The sequence below is a fragment of the Balaenoptera physalus genome (genome assembly GCF_965194825.1).
Source record: "Balaenoptera physalus genome assembly, chromosome: 7".
NCBI classification, from domain to species: Eukaryota; Metazoa; Chordata; class Mammalia; order Artiodactyla; family Balaenopteridae; genus Balaenoptera; species Balaenoptera physalus.
In genome coordinates, this window is record NC_138886.1 from 36,846,485 (window position 1) to 36,865,554 (window position 19,070).

General features: G+C 47.9%; 2 protein-coding genes across 4 annotated transcripts; one reads left to right on the top strand and one right to left on the bottom strand.

Annotated features, from left to right (window-relative positions):
- Positions 1-13,101: 13,101 nt before the first annotated feature.
- On the bottom strand, positions 13,102-19,069 carry RGP1 (RGP1 homolog, RAB6A GEF complex partner 1). Of its 3 annotated transcripts, none has more exons than XM_082468736.1 (9): positions 18,634-18,737; positions 18,151-18,285; positions 17,639-17,775; positions 17,269-17,352; positions 17,018-17,167; positions 16,603-16,749; positions 16,263-16,390; positions 15,866-16,055; positions 13,102-15,360 (listed from the first exon to the last, which is right to left on the bottom strand). In XM_082468736.1, the coding sequence occupies exons 2-9, from the start codon at positions 18,264-18,266 to the stop codon at positions 15,137-15,139; spliced, it is 1,176 nt and encodes a 391-aa protein (XP_082324862.1). In that variant the 5' UTR covers positions 18,267-18,285; positions 18,634-18,737; the 3' UTR covers positions 13,102-15,136. The 3 variants fall into 3 exon arrangements, with proteins under 3 accessions (XP_082324862.1, XP_082324861.1, XP_082324860.1); XM_082468735.1 differs by lacking the exon at positions 18,634-18,737 and adding an exon at positions 18,846-19,069 and having other exon boundaries at positions 14,973-15,360; XM_082468734.1 differs by having other exon boundaries at positions 14,973-15,360; positions 18,702-19,069.
- On the top strand, positions 13,939-14,912 carry MSMP (microseminoprotein, prostate associated; the record flags this gene model as incomplete). The annotated part of the gene is made up of 3 exons (XM_082468806.1): positions 13,939-14,068; positions 14,252-14,360; positions 14,732-14,912. The coding sequence occupies 3 exons, from the start codon at positions 13,939-13,941 to the stop codon at positions 14,910-14,912; spliced, it is 420 nt and encodes a 139-aa protein (XP_082324932.1).
- Position 19,070: the final 1 nt, after the last annotated feature.

Consider the following 19,070-nt stretch of genomic DNA (forward strand, 5'->3'; position numbering starts at 1 on the left):
TTAGTTGCCGCACGTGGGATCTTTCATTGCAGCGTGCGGGCTTCTCTCTACTTGTGGCGCTCGGGCTCCAGAGCGCGTGGGCTCAGAAGTTGCAGCGCGTGAGCTCTCTAGTTGTGGCACGCGAGCTCCAGAGCGCATAGGCTCAGTAGTTGCGGCGCACGGGCTTAGTTGCCCCACGGCATGTGGGAATTTTAGTTCCCCGATCAGGTATCGAACCCACGTGCCCTGCATTGAAAGGCAGGTTCTTAACCACCAGACCACCAGGGAAGTCCCCTGGCACTATCTTTCTGAGCCTGGTTGTGATGCTTATCACACCCCTCAGATGCTTGTATTTTCAGCACAGATGCAACAGAAACCCTTCACAGTCTCTGTACCGAGGACTTCTCGGTTGCACATGGGAGATGCCCCACATCTTAACCTCCAGGGTCAGACATTTTCACTGATACCTCTTTCAAAATATCTCTCCATTTAATGTCTACATTTTTTTTTCCTATTATCTATTTCTAGTCTTACTGGGCTGTGTCCAGGCTCAGTAAGAATGAGTGCCACGATGGACTAATGACATCTGCTATGGCTAGATGATAGGGGAGTTATACCATGAATGGTGTATGGGCTGGTCCTTAATCTCTTCTTCCTCAAATCCATTAATCCAAATTAATCCACCCTCCTTACTTAATCCACCCTCTTTATTATCAATCAAAATCCTACTTATCTTTCAGGACTAATTCAAGCTTTATTTCTTCTTTAGAGGTCAATGTAGGCCACAGTGATCTCATCCTACTCTGAATTAACACCACTTATTATCTGGTTATCTAATGTTAGTACTAGTTTATAAATGTTAATAGTAAATAGCACTTATTACTGATACTTGAGGTGGCTTGAACAATGGTGGTATAATTAACACAAATAAATTATGACTGGTTTTAAAGAACATACGAATGGTTAGTTATAGAAGATACCTGGCATTCTGGCTATCAGGAAAGAGATCGAGGAGTTCTCTGAAGATACAATCAGTGAACTCTTTTTGGCAAAAAGACATTAAAAATAGGATTAGAGACAAAAACAAAATGCTTAGCTTAAACCAAGGAAGAGAGCATTAAGTCCAGTCACTATACCTCAGCAGTAACAGGAGCATGAGACCATTTACCACCATTTTCCATCCTGTACTGCTATACCACTTCCCCTACTGCATTATAGCTGGATGTATGCAGCCCAAGATTCCCTTTTCTCTACAGATTAGTGACCCTTTGTGGAAAGAGGTTCCTGCTCTATCATACAGTAAGATTAAGCAGATTGCCAAGGATCTGAAATACTTCCTTCAATTGAGGAATCACAGATAGAGGCAGTAACATCTTCTTGACTTTGCCATGCATACAATGGATGCTCACTAAAACCCAACCTCTCCCATTAACATGTAAACTCCACAGAGCAAGGACAGTGTCTAGTGTGTTCATTGTTGTATCTCAGTGCCTGACTCACAGTAGCTGATGATACATTTTTACTAATGAATAGTTAATACATAGTATTAGATGAAGATAACAATACACAGAAGAAAAGTTTAATATTTTGTTCTACAATATATCTGTTTTTGAGAGAGGTTATCACCTTTATTTTAGATTCCCCCTTTCCTACTGCCTCTGTTGTGCAGTGAGGACAAAGTTAAGGAAGTGACCAAAATGGATCATAAACATAAATAGACCTAAATGTGAAAGTCAAAACTATAAAACTTCTGGATATAGAAGAAAACACAAGAGAAAATCTTTGTGACTTTGATTTCTTATGCAGGGCACAAAAAGGACTAACTAGACAAGAAAAAAGTAAGAAATTACACTTCACCAAAATTTAATACTTCTGCTCTTCCAGAGACACTGTAGAGAAAATAAAAAGGCAAGCCACTGAATGTGAGGAAATATTTTCAATTCATATACTCACAAAGGACTTGTATCCAGAATATATGAAAACCTTTATAATAACAAGAATATATAAAGAACTCTTACAATGAAATAACAAGAAGCCAAACATTCTAATTCTTTAAATGGGCAAAAGATTTAAAAAGACTTCACCAGATATAAGATACAGGTGGCAACTAAGCACATGAAAAGATGTTCAGTATCATTAATCGTTGAGAAAATGCAAACTAAAACCACAATGAGATATCACTACACACCTACTAGAATGATTTTGTTTTTAACTGAAAATACTAAGTGCTGATGGAGATGCAGAACACTGGAATTTTCATACAATGCTAGTAAATGTAAAATTGAACAGCCACTTTGGAAAAGTTTGGCAGTTTTTTCTTTATCAAGTTAAAAACATTCACTTAGGGGCTTCCCTGGTGGCGCAGTGGTTGAGAATCTGCCTGCCAATGCAGGGGACACGGGTTCGAGCCCTGGTCTGGGAAGATCCCACATGCCACGGAGCAACTAGGCCCGTGAGCCACAGCTGCTGAGCCTGCGCGTCTGGAGCCTGTGCTCCGCAACAAGAGAGGCCGCGATAGTGAGAGGCCCGCGCTCCGTGATGAAGAGTGGCCCCCGCTCGCCGCAACTAGAGAAAGCCCTCGCACAGAAACGAAGACCCAACACAGCTAAAGATAAATGAATAAATAAATAAATTAATTAAAAAAAAATATTAAAAAAAAAAAAATTCACTTACCACAGGACCTAAGATTTCACTCCAAGGTATTTATCCAAGAAACATGTGTACGTATCTTCAAAGACTTGTATGTGAATGTTCACAGCTCAAAGTGGAAAATAAATGTCCATCACCAGGTGAATGGATAAACTAATTGTGGTATATCCAACAACGAAGTACTACTCAGCAATAAAGGGATGAACTACTGATATACACAAAACCATGGATGGATAGCAAAAGCATAATGCTGAATTAAAGAAGCCATATACAGGATACATACCGTATGATTCCATTTATACGAAGCTCTACAGTAGGCAAAACATCTACGGTGAAATCTGATCAGTGGATGTCTGGGGTGGGGTGGGGAGAGACTGACTGCAATGGGCAACAGGAGAATTTGGGGAGGGTGAGAGAAATGTTCTACATATTGACTGCAGACATGATTACACGGGTGTAAACATCTGTCAAAACTCAGTGATTACACATTTAAAATGTGTGCATTGGACTTCCCTGGTGGCGCAGTGGTTAAGAATCCGCCTGCCAATGCAGGAGACACAGGTTCGAGCCCTGGTCCAGGAAGATCCCACATGCCGCGGAGCAACTAAGCCCGTGCGCCACAAATACTGAGCCTGCGCTCTAGAGCCCGCGAGCTACAACTATTGAGCCCGTGTGCCACAACTACTGAAGCCCGTGCACCTAGAGCCCGTGCTCTGCAACAAGAGAAGCCACTGCAATGAGAAGCCCGCGCACCACAACAAAGAGTAGCCCCTGCTCACCACAACTAGAGAAAGCCCGCACGCAGCAACGGAGACCCAACGCAGCCAAAAATAACATACAATTTTTAAAAAATAAATAAAATGTGTGCATCATCTTGTCATTTCAATAAAGTTGAAAAAATAATTATTCTGCAACAGTTAAGGAGTTATTTAAGTCTTTTTTTGTTATCAATGGTAGCTGGCCAAAAAGTCATTACAGAGGTTAATCAGTCCATTGTGGTATAAGATTATCCTTGATCCATCAGCCTTCTGAAACATACCAGAGGAATGGATTCCCTGACCAGCAGAAATAGAGTAGGTCAGGGAATTTGCTTTCCAATTCACAGAAGTTAGAGTGTGAATTTGCACACCCTCTTGTGATTAACTCAAGTTAATTTTCAAAAAGTCAGGCCTAAGCTATGTTAAGAGGTGAAGAAAGGTATTTTTTATCAGAAGGTTAATGCTTCAAAAGTGAAGAATCCCCACTGTGAGAAAACAAAATGATTTTGGCACATATTCTGATTGGGGTCTGGACCTTCCAAACACGGCAGACAGTCATCTAGTGTGTGTGCTGGCAGGGACACATACACGGGAGAGGGACAGAAATGCCTCCCTGGCCACAGTCTACATGACACAGGGGAAGAACGGCTCCTCCATCAGAGGAGCAGGTTGTTAGAACAGCCAGAGGGATAAGGTTTTTATTTGTAACTGGACTCACAAATGTTTATTATGATCATTTTTTTAACTGTCAGTCACTGAAAAGGCTTTCTGTGCAAGCACAGGAAGGGGAGAAAGCAAAGTAAAACCTGCTAACTGCCCTCTCTACCTGCCCTACCTTACCCTTCTCCTCTGCCCCATCCCCTTAACTCACTGCCCCTCATTCTCTAGCAAAGGTTAAAACCACACCAGAGGGACTTCCGTAGCGGTCCAGTGGTTAAGACTTCCACAGCAGAGGGCATGGGTTCGATCACTGGTCGGGGAACTAAGATCCCACATGCTGTGCAGTGTGGCCAAAAAATCTTCAATACATAATTGAGAGGTAAACGCTTCCATCTTAAAAAAACAAAAAACAAAAAAACAAACCACACCAGAGGTCTTGGCTGAGCCAAAAGAAAAGGCAGGCCTAGGATCCAGTTGCAGATAGGTGGGGGAGGGGTGATGAAGTCAATGGACATTTGTCATTTCTAGCCCCCAGCATCCTAAGACTACTCTGATGTCCTTTCAGGCAATTGACTCTCCAGCTCTGTGTACAGCCCTGTTGGGAGAGTTAAAATCCAATGTTTGCCCTCCCTCGAGAGAAACCAAGGAGCTTCCCTAGGGGGTCCTTCCCCCAGATCCTTTCTCTCTATATCCTGATAGGGCCATAGATGGCCCTTGACTTAAGCTTGACCAATCAAATAATCTCACGCAACTTTATTTCTTTCAAAGAGTGATGCAAGAGGCAAAGAAATGCCTTGCAGTGGAGCCAGGCAAGACAACTGAGCAGTTCTTTCTCTTGTCAGTTCCAAGCCTGGTTCCTTAGGTTTCCCTTCCACCCTGTGAGGCTTTCCTCAGTGGAGAAATACATATTTTAAGTTCTCACCTTCCTCCCCTACTCCCCAACTTTTCTTAATCCCCCTCATCAGAGTTAATGTCTGTCACCAGTTTGGTGTGTTTTTTTCCAGTTTCTATATATCTCATTTTTGTTTTTAAAAAATGCATGTGTCATATAAATTGGATTATATTATACGTATTGTTACACAACTTGCTTTTTATTAGCTGTGATCTTCTATTTCTTTTGTATCTTATCATCATCCCTGATTTAAAATGTACATAAAAATCCTACCAAAGATGGAGTCTAGGGATAGGGCGGGACTTAGTTAATCTCACTATTACACAGCCCATAAGAGAATGGGCTCAAGTTCAGCTGGCTGAACAACAAGGATCCTAAGGAATGCTAACTATGTGCCAGGCTGTAAAGTTCTCACAGGCGACATAAAGGTTCTTGAGCAGGGAAATCTCATGATGAAGACAATGTTTCATGAAGAGTAACTTGGCAACAGTGAAGATAATATAGACAAGAAAAGGAGAGATTGGACAGCAGGGAGACTAGTTCAGTGGCTAATAGAGAAGAGTAGATCTGAAGAAATAAAATTCTGGATTACTGCGGTGGTCAGAAAAATGGAGAGAAAATTTCCTGAATTATAATAAGGTAGACTAGTAGAGTGGAAGAAACAAATGATTGGAATTAGAAGAGTTAGATTTGAATTCCAGCTCTGAAATTTATTAGCTGTGTGACATTTGGTAAGACACGTCCCTGCTCCATATCTTTTCCCCTGTCAGTAAGATGAAGAAACTGGAATATCAGGGCCTTTAAGTTTTGGGGTTTTTGCCAGCAGAACCCCCGCTCCCCGCATAGGTAAAGGGCTCAGAGTCCCAGCTCTCCTTCATTACACCTCTCAGGCACCTCTGAGGCATTCCTGAGGAATCAACAGAGGACTAGTGCACAGCATTAGAGAAGTCTCTAAACACTCTACTACCAAATCTAATATTCAATGACTTGAGTAAACTTGGCAGAAGTGTCTAGGAAAATCGTACTGACCACAATAGTTGCTACATAATCATATTAGAAAGGGTGAATTGACTTCTGATAAATCTGCCTGTTTCTCTTTATAGGTCAAATCCAATTAAATGTCCAAAATCTCATCCAAAGCTTCTGAAAATGGTAATCTGACCTATATATAAACAATACAGTCACAAATAATTCACTGCCTAACAATTCAGCTCATTCCAATCTGAGGTCCTCTAACTATTCAACTGTTCTTCCTTATTAAGTCAAAATTTGTCCGCCATCACTGCCATCTGAAATAAAGGTCCTTATTCCACCTTGTGAAGCTAAACCAAGTAAATCTAACCCCTCTTCCATAGGACAGTCCTGCAATTGTTTGAGAAGAGCTCTCAAGTCTACCTTATCCCCCCTTATTCTCTCTTGCTCTAGCCTACCAGGAATGTTCCACAGAGGTGGCCTGCTCCAGTTTTGGATCAGTTCAACATTCTCTGAGCATCTAAGTACAAGTAGATCTGCACTTATTCACGGCTTTAAAGACTTAATCAAATCAGATGGTCTTCCTTGAAACAAATGACTAGCTTTAAAATAAAGTGTAAATAGAACCTAAATTCATTATCTGGTAACCATTATTTTCTTACTAAACATTAGCTGGTGCCAGTGTATCAGAAGTAGATTGCTATATCTTTTAACCCAAAGCAAATTGTGAAAACATCTACTCAGGGATCCAAAAAGATCCAAGACTCAAGGTCCAGTGTAGCAAGTATAAATAACATAAATAAAGCTTATACTCTCATCAGCTCTCAGGGGAATGTAATTCTCACTGGTACAAAAGTTAATTATCACCAAGGTGACTTGGAATATCAGTGTTAGTAAGAAAGCTTCATTCACCATTCCTCATCCCACCCATTCCATATTCCACCACCAGGTCTACAAAATCAGGGGTCTGTGACTTAGGCCTGGGTATCCTCCAGTCTGGGTAATTTGGGGATGGGGATTAGGAAGTGTGACTGAGTCCCTAAGGAGAAAGCGAGCTGGCACTGCCAGTCTGTGATGCCTGTGGGAGTGCTGGGCCTTTACGGTTTCCTGTGCCCTGGTTGTCCTAGTAACCTGAGGCCTCCCTATTTGTGTTGGCATCGTGGGGTCAAGAGCGGAAGCAAAGCTGAAGCACCAGGAAGACTTGCAGGGAAAAAATGCGGGTAATGCAGCAGTTATGCCACAGGAAGGTCAAGCCTAGGGCATAAGAATTACCTCTCCCTAAGGGGAGCTAGAGGAAGAGGAGCACACCCAAGAACCCTTCTCCAAGGGGAAGGGGGCAGAGGTGTGCTCAAAGAGTGGGGAGGAGGAAGGCTCAAGGAAGAGGGGGAAAGATGTTTCTGAGAAGGAAGGGAAGAGAAGGGAGAGGGACTTTAGGGACTCTCAGGGAGAGAGATTAAATGAGGGATTTTTTTTAAGTGTTGCTTTTGAGGTGTGGGAGATGAGATATAACCTTCATCTTCTACCCCTTCTAAGAAACTTCCAACAAAAACTGACATTACTCATCAGGGCTTTGGGGGTTGGAGTTGTGTTTTTTTCTAGTCGTGACAACATGTAAGACTGGCCTCCAGACAGATCAAGAGCCCAGTTACATATGTTTTTACCAGGTCTGAGGTGACCATAAGATTTCTGGAGCAGCCAAAAGACAGCCATGTGACAGGGTACTAACTCCCTGAGTTTAGAGCTATGCTAACACAAGACTCACTCACCTCATCCAGCTATTTAAATTTAAATTAACTAAAATTTAATATTCCATTCCTCAGTCACACTAGCCACATTTCAAGTGCTCAATAGCCACATGTGGCTAGTGGCTACTGTTTAGACAGGACAGGTAGAGAACATTTCCATCATCATAGTGAGTTCTATTGAACAGTGTTGGAGTAAAGAAAAAAGCTTAGATAAATAGCTAACAAAATACAAACCTTTTCAAATCTTTAAAGAGCTGCCACATTGAAAAACAAGTAGACTTTTCCCATATGTTTCAAGGAGCAGAACTACGGGGAAAAAAATGAGATGCTATAGCAAGGCAGATTTAGCTGAACAACCCTCTAGTACCTAAAGCTAGATGACAATAGAATGGGCCACCTTCACCACAGGTGGCAGTAATCCATTGCATTCAGTAGAGACAGTTAAGCAAAGACCTCCTTGGTCATATTTCAGAGATAACAAAGAACTAGATGCCTTCTCAGTATCTAGTTTTGAGTCTACCATTTTAAGAAAAGAGCAATTTACAAATGAGATAAAAGTGAGAGTCATAAACACCATTTTAAAAGTCACAACTACCACAAGTAGACTGTGGGGCAGACAGCAAAATTAAAGCACATAAGTAGATAAGGAACTTAGTCAAAATTAATGATGGTTAGCTGGGGGTTAATTATTAGTGGTGGGGCTATCATTTATGTACCGATTTATAAGCAGAAAAAAATTGAAAAGAAAAAAATTGGTAAGAACGGTTCTAATGGTGCAGAGACAAGGCCGGAAAACTTCAATACAGGTTATCAAGAGAAACTTGACTATAGTTGAAACCGGTACCACAACCAAAGAATCTTTTATATTCTCTGCCAGAGAGAATATGAGCTGTTTGGGTACAGCAACTGTCTGTTCTTGGGACTCTGGCCCCTTCATCCCATCCTCCTGCCATTCACCACAGCCTTACAAGTCATCTCTCTCAACTCCTGAAACTCAGCCACCTTCAAACAGTCTCTTGATCTCCACAGGCAAGACTCTCTCCTCTCCTTCTCATCTGAATACAGAATGCCAAAGGATACTGTCTCTTAACCTTCTATCCTAGCTATGAATCTACTCATCCTCATCTTCCACCCCAAAATGTATTTGGCTTGATTATAATGTAATATACTGAATATACATATTCATAGTCATTTACTGACTTATGGTTCTATTATCTGTGTACTTTGGTGTGTATACATATATGAGAACATTTACGCACACACATGTGATAACATCCATTATTGGTAAGCATTTAGGAATCTGGCACCAGGATTATGAAATGCACTATACAGTGCCTAGCACGACACCAAGCTTAAGTGGTCACTCAATGGACTTTACAATAATAGCCACGTCATGATTCTGGATGCAAAATGTTGGAAGATGAGACTGAAGTAGATGTGAATTTGATGACTTTTTTTTCTTGTAGAAAACAGAATGGAAGCATAAGCATCTTGTGCTGTATCTAGAGGAAGAATGTTTAATCACAAGGAGAAGGTTGAAGCCTTGCTGAAAGCAAGCATAATAGAGTGTACAAAGAGTCCAGAATAAGAAAAAAGTGATAGAAGAGGAAGCAAGACAGAAGTGGATCATGCAGAGTAAATAAAGCCTAACCTTTTAAAAATCTGAGGTCTTACCAAAGAGAAAGGAAGAAAAAGAGATTTCAACATAAGAGAGTTTAAGATGGAAAAGAGCCAGAAAGGGCTGTAGGCTTAAAAAAAACAAAATCAATGAAGAAGCAGTGGTGTATGTTGGCAAAGAGAAGTGTAGAGTTGAGGGGAGGGAGAGAATTTATGGTAGAGGAAGCTGGTGTGAAGTTTTCCTCTAAAGATGCCCAGCAGAGCAAAGAAGGAATGAAGGCAAAGGCCACTAGGAATAAAGTAGGGCTGGGGCTGAAACAGCACAGGAGAAAACAACAGGGCCCAGAGTGGGAAATTATATTCTTTTTTTAAAATTAACTGACCCAGATTTTCTTGCTTGGGGCCAAAGGTAACTGGAATTTAAGGATCTTTAAAATAAATTATAACAACCCTAATCCTTGCAATTGCCTTTGGCCCAAGATAACATCAATTTAAAAGATCATGATAGAATTAGTGTCAGTTTCTGACACTGTAGAGTTGATTTTAGAAAAGAAATAAGACTAATAAATTGCTCTGTTTATAGAAATACTATCCTGAATAACAACTTTAGCTGTATCTATCAGCCACAGGGTAAATATAGAAACTTTATAGTTACATACATGTCCACAGAAAATAATAAGTAACCTAACATATATGGTAAAGCTGAGTTACTTATCTTTCTATACTGTAGCCCAATGAAATGTTTTACTGGATTTAGGATACATAGCGCAAGTTAAAGGGCTGCACAGACAAAAGTTAAGGTTAAAAGTAAAGACCATAAGATGAGGGAGAGGAAAACTAGAACTGCTATGCTACTGACATAGAACTGAAGCAGTAACAACACAAGAACTCCCACGCATCAGTGAGGGGAAAATGGCACAAAAGCAAGACAAAGGAAAAGACTCGATGCCATATAACTAATCTTGGTAGCCTCACTTTTGGGTTTTAAATCAAATACTGAATCAGATTCTTCAACTTTTCTATTTTTAAAATTCAACGAAATTACTTAAATCGTTTGATAAATGTAGTCATGCAATTTTAAATGACTAAAAAATTAGAGGATCAATGCCTAATCCTTTGGCAAAAACTGAAGGCGGCAGTAGTGCTAGACACAGATAACCTTGCGTTTAAGCTCCTCACTACTGCTTAGAGACCATCGATTCTGCCAGCGAGGCCAATCCGAATTCCTCATCTCGGAATTCAAAGCCTTTAGTGACCTCGCCACAACTGTACCCAAAGAGCCCTAACTCCCGCTACTCCCTAACCTACCTCTCACTCTCGGAACGCACCGGCCTCTGGACAGACCTGATCTCTGGGGGGATGGCCATTTCCCCTTTCCCGCCTGGGTGGAAGTCTCCTTCCATCTAAGGCTCTGGCTGGCCCAGGCCTATCCAGCACTCCAGCCAACAGCGCTCTCGCTCCGCAGCCCCGCACTCCTCCCGGCCCTTTCCGGGCCTCTCCTCCCCGACTCTCTCGGTGTTGCCCCGGGGCCCCTCTCCCTCGGCTCCAGTGTTCCCCCGGGGACTCGCCCGCCTCCCCGGGCAGTCGCAAGCTCTGCGGGTCGGTGGGTGTCTGTTAGGTGCTTCGTGCCTGGGCGAAACCCAGACCCGGACCCCTCGGGGCCCTCCCCCCAACTCTCTCGGGCGCTTCCACGACCCTCCCCGGGCTCCCCACGCCGGCCCAGCTGCCCCTCGGGGCTCCAGCCCCCAGACCTCCCCGCCGCCGCTGCCAGTCCTTCCTATCCTATCCGGCGGGGGTCGGCGGTGACTCACCGAAGGGCCAGCGGCTGGGGGGTCGGAATGCGCTCACTTCCTCCCCGCGCGCACCTGCCCGGAGCTGTTGGAGCGCCGCCCAGCCGAGCCTCCGGCGGATGTTTTTCTGTCCCCGCGTGGGCAGCGCTCGCCAGCCGCCCCCTCCCGGCCCAAGAGCCAGCCGCCGCGCCCCCCACCAACTGGCATCGCGGAGTTGAGCCCTGACCACAGAACCCCCAGCCCCCAACACACGCGGCAACCACAAGCGTGGCCTCTGGCCCCGAGAAGCTAGGCAGATGCACACGCGAGCGCGCACACCAGCAGGCGTGCAAGAAGCGGGTTCAACAAACACCTCCCCGCCGCCCTCTCCCCCACCCAACTTATGGGAAAGGGCTCCTGGCTCCGCCCCAGCCTTTCTTTCCAGAAGCCCCCTACTCCTGCCCCTATATGCCTACCTCATCTTCATTACAGGCGGCTCTCACCTCTCCTGTCCCATGACCTCACACACGCCAATCCCCATCAGGCCCCCTCTGCCTACAGCATGACCACCACCACCACCTTCAAGCTCCCTAGCTCCCCCCCTAGTGTCCGCCCCCTATTGGTTTGGCTCCAGGATGCAGGAGCAGAAGGTAGTCTATGGTCCAAACATCAAGGGTGCCAGCTGGTGCCCCACAAAGGCACCAGCAGGGCTATAGACCACTGACAAGACTTCTGGGCCCTTCTATTAGTCAGGCCTTCTAATCCACCTGCTCCAGCCCAGAGCAGTCCAAGGCCATGCCTCCCACACGCCAGCCTACATCAGGGCACCTTGCTCCTCTGTGAGTTTTCTTTTTTTCTCTTGGTGCTCCTCTGAAATGGAAAGGATATCAGACCTGACTAGGGTGAAGGTGCGGTGCAGTCCGCATCTCCAGCCACTTAAGCTGTCTTCTTGGAAAAAAACAGATAGGGAGTTTGGGGTGGACTGGCGAAGTTGTTTCTGAATGGTGAGGAGGTGAGAGGCAGGGTAGCCCTCTAGAAAAGTCAGCCAGAAGTAGTTGGATCTGAACCACTGAGTGGCAGGGAGTGGGAGTCTTGGGGTAAATGGAACTAGAGACTTACAAGGAAAAATAGAATAAATGCCAAAGTGATTGGCTCTGTGGGTAGGAGGGGAATAGCTGGAACAGGGGTCTTTTAAGTGTGAAAAAGTGAAAGAAATCCAGCTTGACTGGGGCAATTAGTACCAATGAGATGGCCAGCATTAGACTGGTCAGAAAGGAGAACCTGAGAGTTCACTTGAGTGCGGATGGAAGTGGATCAGAATCCTTACCAGAAAAAGCAGGAGTCCTAAAGTCAGCTGGAAGGATGGAAAAAGGATACCTCTTCCCAGGGTAGAAGTGAGGGTAATGACCTAGGAAAAGTAGGCTTATTAGCAACACTGTTTCTCAAAGCAGACATTTAGAATTTCAAGGATACAGGAACCAAAAGCAAAATGTTGCTGGAGGCAGGTTTTGAAGGTGGTAGGGATGACAAGAAGCATAAGTGTGAAAGGGGCAGAAGTCTGTGCCAGGAGATAGCAGCCCCAGCAGAAGCTTTCAGCTGTGCACACAGAGCTGCTCACCATCATTCAAAGAAAGGAACGTCTAGCACCAGCCACAGTAGTTACTCTTTTCGGAGGGCTATGTGCCAGGGACAGTACTAGGAGCATTACACGCATTATCTCATTTCATCCTCTTGACAACCCTATGAGTTGATATTGCTATCCCAATTTATAGATAAGAAAACAGGTTTAGAGAGGTGAACTAACTTGCCCAATGTCACACAGCTCTTAAGTAGAATCAGGATCTAAATCCAGAGTCTGACTCTATAACCTATACTCTTAATCACCCATCTTTAGGTTCTCCAGAACCTGCAGGAGACCCAAAAAAGGATGTCAGAGGATAAGTTCCTATATTCTCATTCCATAATGTACAGGAGATAAGAGGGGTATCTCTGTGAAACTGGAGTGACCCATACCATTAGGGCATTTAGAGATGTTCTTCTTTGAAAGAACCATCCCCAGACATGGGGAGAACCTTTATTTGCAGTATGTTTGGGGGTGATGAACAATGGATAATCTCTGGGATGCCTGTAAAAAAGAGACACCTGCCCCCCAGCCCCCCAGCCCTAACCTCTGAGGGGCAGCCATATCTCTAGGATACTGCAGGGAGACCCTGCCCTAGGGTCTGAGAGAAACATTCTCCACTCCAGGTGCCTGTTCGCTCTCCTGGAGCCTCTGGCTGTCGCACCCTACTGCATCTCCTCGGTTTGGCTGGGGCACAGGATTAGCCATCCCCAGGAAATGCCTCCCTCCGGTCCAGGCAGGGATCCCAGCATACACACCCCTGGAGTGTGTGAGTGAGTGTCTGTGTGTGTGTGTGTGTGTGTGTGTGTGTGTGTGTGTGTGTGTGTGTGTTACAGGGTGGGGGGAGATGGTGGAATGCTTCCTCTCCAGGCCAGGGAAGAGTTCTGGAGACCACCTGGGGGCCCTCACCCCTCCCACCTCCTTGCTGGGGAAGTGCCCATTCCAGTGCCCCTTCCATGGCCACCTCCCTCCCCCTAGCTGTGTGGGGCATGAATCAGCTCTCACAGCTTGTTAAAGCTAGACCTCTTGTTTTCATGCCCTCACCTCAGGAAACAGAGTTACAGCTTTTCCAGCTCTACTCAGCAGGGGGCCAGGGTCCTCACTTTATAAACATCCCCAAGCCTGTGAGAGGGCACGGAGATGGTGCGAGACAGGAGCCCAGGGGAGAAAGACAGAAACTAAGACTCGAGGAGAGAAACAAAGAAAAGCCAAGGAGACAAGACCAGAGCAGCCTGAACAGAAGCCAAGAACGGTCCGAAAAGGCCGTACTGCAGGAATGGCCTTATGGATGCTCTGGGCCGGACAGGCTAAGGGGACCCTGGGCGGCTGGGGGATCACCTGCTTGGTGATATCTCTGCTCCTCCAGCACCCAGGAGTCCACAGCAAGTGCTACTTCCAAGCTCAAGGTAAAGCTGGGTGAGGCGTTAAGGAAGGACAGGAGCAGAGGGCACTGGGAGGAAGGGGGCTCAGCGGTGATCCTGTCAGAAGACCCAGACCCCCCGAGCTGGGAAACAGGAGAGGGTAAACGCGGGGTCGGCAGCACTTACTCCCTCCGCTCTAGCACACTAACATTTCCTGCTCTTCCCTAGCGCCCTGCCACCATGAAGGGAAATATTTCACCCTGGGCGAGTCTTGGCTCCGCAAGGACTGTTTCCACTGCACCTGTCTGCATCCCGTCGGTGTGGGCTGCTGTGACACGTGAGTGACCACTGAGGGCCAGAGAGAATGGTTCTGATGTGAGTGACTAAGAGATGGCCAGGGCATGACTAGATTGCTGCGGTGTGAGAATGAACAAAGTAGCAGTATGAAGCTGGCCGAACCTGAAGGTACCAACAAAAATGTGAGAGAAGGCTTCAGGCTACAAAGTAAGGGGAGTTGGGGTGGATCTGGAGGGAAAATATTCCTGCTATGAAACGAAAAAAATCCATATATGGCAGGCAAGAGCTCGGTTACGGGGGACAGGGGCACTGGGGGAAGATATGGGAGGAATGCTGGGAGGGGGGATGCGAGACAGGGATAAAGGCGGACCTTCACTGTCCTGACTCCTTCCCTGTCCTTTGGTTCCCCAGGTCCCAGCATCCTATCGACTTCCCCGCTGGGTGTGAGGTACGTCAGGAGGCAGGAACGTGCCAGTTCTCCCTGGTGCAAAAATCTGACCCTCAGCTGCCCTGCAAAGGGGGAGGGCCCGACCCAGAGTGGGGCTCAGCTAACACCCCTATTCCTGCGGCTCCTGCTCCCCACTCCAGCTAAACTCAACTGACCGCCCTTTTGCTGACTGCCCACTGCTGCTGCCACTTCCAGGGAAACCACTAGCAGCTGCCGATTTATTCTGAATAAATAAATTAATGCTACAGCCGAAAGCCTGCCTCTCATTATCTGTGCCACTGGACCCCAGGTGGAAAAAATGGGTCCTACTAGAGTCCAGGTGCTGAGTTCTCAGGATCCTGAAGAAAGTAGTGCCACGTGGGCCAGTTTCAGATGGTTATGGTACTGGTGCTGGGGCCTGGGGCCGCATATGAGGCCAGGGTAGGGCTTGTAGGCAGCACCTTGATGGGGAGGTCCCAGCTGAAGGTGTCCACGGGCACTTGCTCAGGCCCTGTCCAGGTGACAGGCTCGGGCTGTTCCATGGGAGGTAGAAGCACCAAACCTGGTTCTCGGGATGTTACAAATTCAAAATGCAAACGCCACTTCAGGGATACTATGGGAAAAAAGATAAAGGTAGAAGCATTAGAAGCCAGAAGTAAAACCCAATGACAGGATGTGGTTAGCAAATGAGAAAAAAAAACATCCCTGTATTCAGGACAAGCGGGGAGGTGTGGGGCAGGGAGCTAGGATCTAGAGTTTGGCTGAAGAAATCTAGTGTGTAAACTGGAACCGTGACAGTAAGGACAACAGCATCAACTACCTAATAACCCAAGTGTGGGACAGTCAAGACTTGGTAGCTTGAAGTAAGTGCAATGGCGAGTCAGAGATCAGTGCATCACAGGGTCCCAGTGGGTAGGGGGAGTGAAGATGTGCAAAGCTGTTAAGAATTTAGGGGTCAGTGCACCCAAGAAACAGGTTGAAGGTCTGAGAAAGTGTTGAGGGTCAGAGGCTGGATGTGAGTATGTCTGGGAGTTTGTTAGGAATCAGGATTCATTATACGCTACCTAAGCGCAGCATCTTACTGTGCCCCCCACCCCTGGTAATAGTCAGGGTCTCACCAACGGCTGTGCAGAAGCCTGGTGTGGAGCTGAGAGGGATGGGGAGGGAGAAGCTTGTTCTGGTTGTATGTAGGCAGGACTCCTGGTGCCGGGCATGAGTGACATGAGACACAGAGGGGGCACCCCCTGCCCCGCGGCGCCGCTGGTACTCAGGCTGCACACGCTCCTCCGTCTGTAAGCTCACTGAAAACTGGGAGCAAGAAGAGAAGTGCATGTTGGCAGGCGCTGGGATGCGCTGACTCCGGGTGGGAGGGCAGCCCAACCTCACGCTGTTTTACCAGAGGGACCCTGGGTGACCTCACTGCCCATTTCTACCTGCCACCCCTCTTTATGCAGGCCCTCTCTTTCCACCCTAGACCTTCAGACCCAGTTCCCCCAAAGTCCTCTCCTTTCTCACCTGCAAACAAGCTACAGTTCCTTCCCCTAAGTTTAAGGTCCCCACCACGTCCTCGCCAAGTCTGTATACAGATTTGAAGATGCCAAATGTCCCAACTTTTCCTCGGCCATCACTGATGTTGTACAGATCTGGGGAGAATGGGACACAGTAAGCCTGGGGTCCACACTGGGGAACGTCTAGGGCTGGAAGCCAGAGGCCAAAAGGTGGGGCTTTTCCTTTAGAATCTGGGGTGAGGTATAACTGGATCCTCAGGAGAATGTGGCAGTTAGGAGACTCCGTCTCTGAGACAGGAATACTATGAGGGGAGGATGGGGTGCGTCAACTGTGAAGGGCTTCTCACGGAGGCTGCGGCAGGATGTGGCAGCCATGAGGCGCTCCCCAGCCAGCTCAGCGAGCCATGAGTCCTTCTTGCCACATTCATCCTCTTCCAAGAATGGACTGGATGGGGCTACTGCCTCCTCCTGGGGAAAGCGGACATCTTGAAGGCCTGGAGAGAAAATGAGTGGAGAAGTGGTGGGAGAGAACAGAGAGAAGAGTAGTGGTTAGGGTTTTAGACTCCAATTTGAGAGGGCTGTAGGTAAGGTGTGCCACGGCTGAGGTACACATCTCACCTATGCTCCAGAACCTTCTCTCCCCAACCCCCTCACACCCTCACTAAGACCAGGAAGCTTCCCTCCAGCCCCTCTCACAAACTCTCTAAGGATCATTTTGGTGAGGCTCTTCTCCAGCCCTTCCCTCCAGGAACCCTTACTTACCAGTCAGCACAAGAACCCTCAGAGGGACCCTGAGTAAAGTGATGGGTGAGTTGACACGCTGGCAGCCAATCGTCAGTTTGTAGACATACTTGACTGACTGACCCCGAAAGGAGGGTGGTCCCTCTATAGGCAGCACTTCGCTGTAGGAGTCTGGTTGGGAGGTAGTAGTCAGGGCAGCCAGAAGCAGCCAGAGAGGTCCTCCCTCCAGGAGCCTTAGAAGGCAATCGAGGGGTCAGGGGGCAGTCACTCACATGATTTCGACTCTCCAGGGTCTAGCCTCAGGTCACAGAATAGGATTTTTGGTGGAGTGGAAAGGATACACTGACCCCTCTCACCTAGAAAAGATAAGACTGCAACTTAATAACCCCATTGTCTAGTACTGGAGAAGGCTAGCACAGCAAGTGGGGGCAGTAAGCACTGCCAACAAAGGGCAACCCAAACCAAGCCACTCCTCTTTTCTCGTGAGATAGGAACAGTTTTACGCCGCCAAAGCAATAATTACACTCTCCCACATCCCCAGTGCGACAGAGACTATAATGACCCACCAGAACAATCTGACAATTTCACCCTTGGGTAACAGTGATTCCATCCCCCTCCAAAGGCAAATGCCCCATCACTAACCTCGGTGTGGTAGAAAGACAGTCTGGCTCTCAGGCTGGACATCCGGCTGGCTGGAGTCAGGGGGAGGCAGTGCTACTCGACTCTCACTGGCATGGAACTGGCAGTGGATTTGGGCACTGGCCCATGCCAGAGCCTCACTGTGGGAGGAGGAAAAGAGGACATCAGAGGGCAGTTCCTGACCTCACAAATGCTCCCCCAAACTCCCTACCACACTGAGAAGACCAACACCGTGAGGCGGCTGTCCTCTGGATCAGAGAATCCAGAACCCCAAAGAGAAACCATTAAACAAAGAAAAGTATACTGGGTAAAAGGGGGAGTGGGGGAAGAGAGAGGAAAGGAGAGTGGAGGGCTATGTCACCCACATCTTCTGTTAAATAGCCTTTCCTACAATGAGAGCACAATGAGCAAGAAGGTGGTGCTGTAGTCACAGGACAACCTGAGCTCCGGCTCAGCACTATAGATACCAGGCTTCCTTCCAGAAGGACCACCTTCTTCAGTACCAGCATCCCCACCTGGATGCAGAAGTGGCCGTGGGGGGCAGGGGGTTGGTGACGGTCACCACACACTCCAGCGCCTCCCCTGCCAGAAACACAGGACCTCTGCTCAGCTCTGCTACCACTTCAATCATGGCAGCTCCGGAATCGGATCTAGAAGGAAACAAGGGGTATCAGAGGTCAGTACCACGGCCCGGAGGGGTGTCTCAGGTGAGCTTGGGGGTGAGGACCCGGGGAATGGGCGTTCAGCACCAGGGTGTCAGAGGGAAGCGCCCAGATTTGGGATGTGGGAAGGCGGAAGGGAGGTATGGCGGCAGCTGACTCGGCACTGCGGAGGGAGAGGGAGTCGCTCTGGATCCCAGCCCCCCGCCCCTCTCAGCGCCGAATATTCCCCCTACCCCGCCGGGACCCCCCAGGCCGCCTCCGCCCCCTTCCCTCGAGGTTCCACGTCCCAGCCCAGGGCCGCGGCCGCCCGGCATCTCGCGCCCCTAGCCCGGACACCTCGCACGGTCAAAACTGGGGGCTCGGTGCACCGAGGCCCTCGGTCGCCCGCCCCTCCGGGCCGGGACCTTAGTGCGTGGCTGCGGCCGCGGCAGAGGCGGGACTTCCCTCGGCCCCCCCCACACCTCTTCCCCCTCGGAGCCCCTTCCGGCCGGAAGCGTCCGGCCGGCAGGGCCGGAAGGGGCTCGAGTGGTCCCGCCGCCCTGGGTCACCTTCCCACGGGCTGGCACCCGGGTGCGAGCGCCGTCCCGGACACTGGCCGGCGGGACCCGGCGCCCACCCCTGGGGGGCCTGGTGCCACGGCCCAGGGACTGGGCCGGGGCTTCCGCGAGCTCCCAGGCCGGCCCCGGGGGCGGTGCCTGGCGGGCTGGTCCCGGGGGCTCCTCCCCTCTCCGCGGGCCCAGTCGCCCTTTGGCAGGGCCAGCTAATCACCGCGG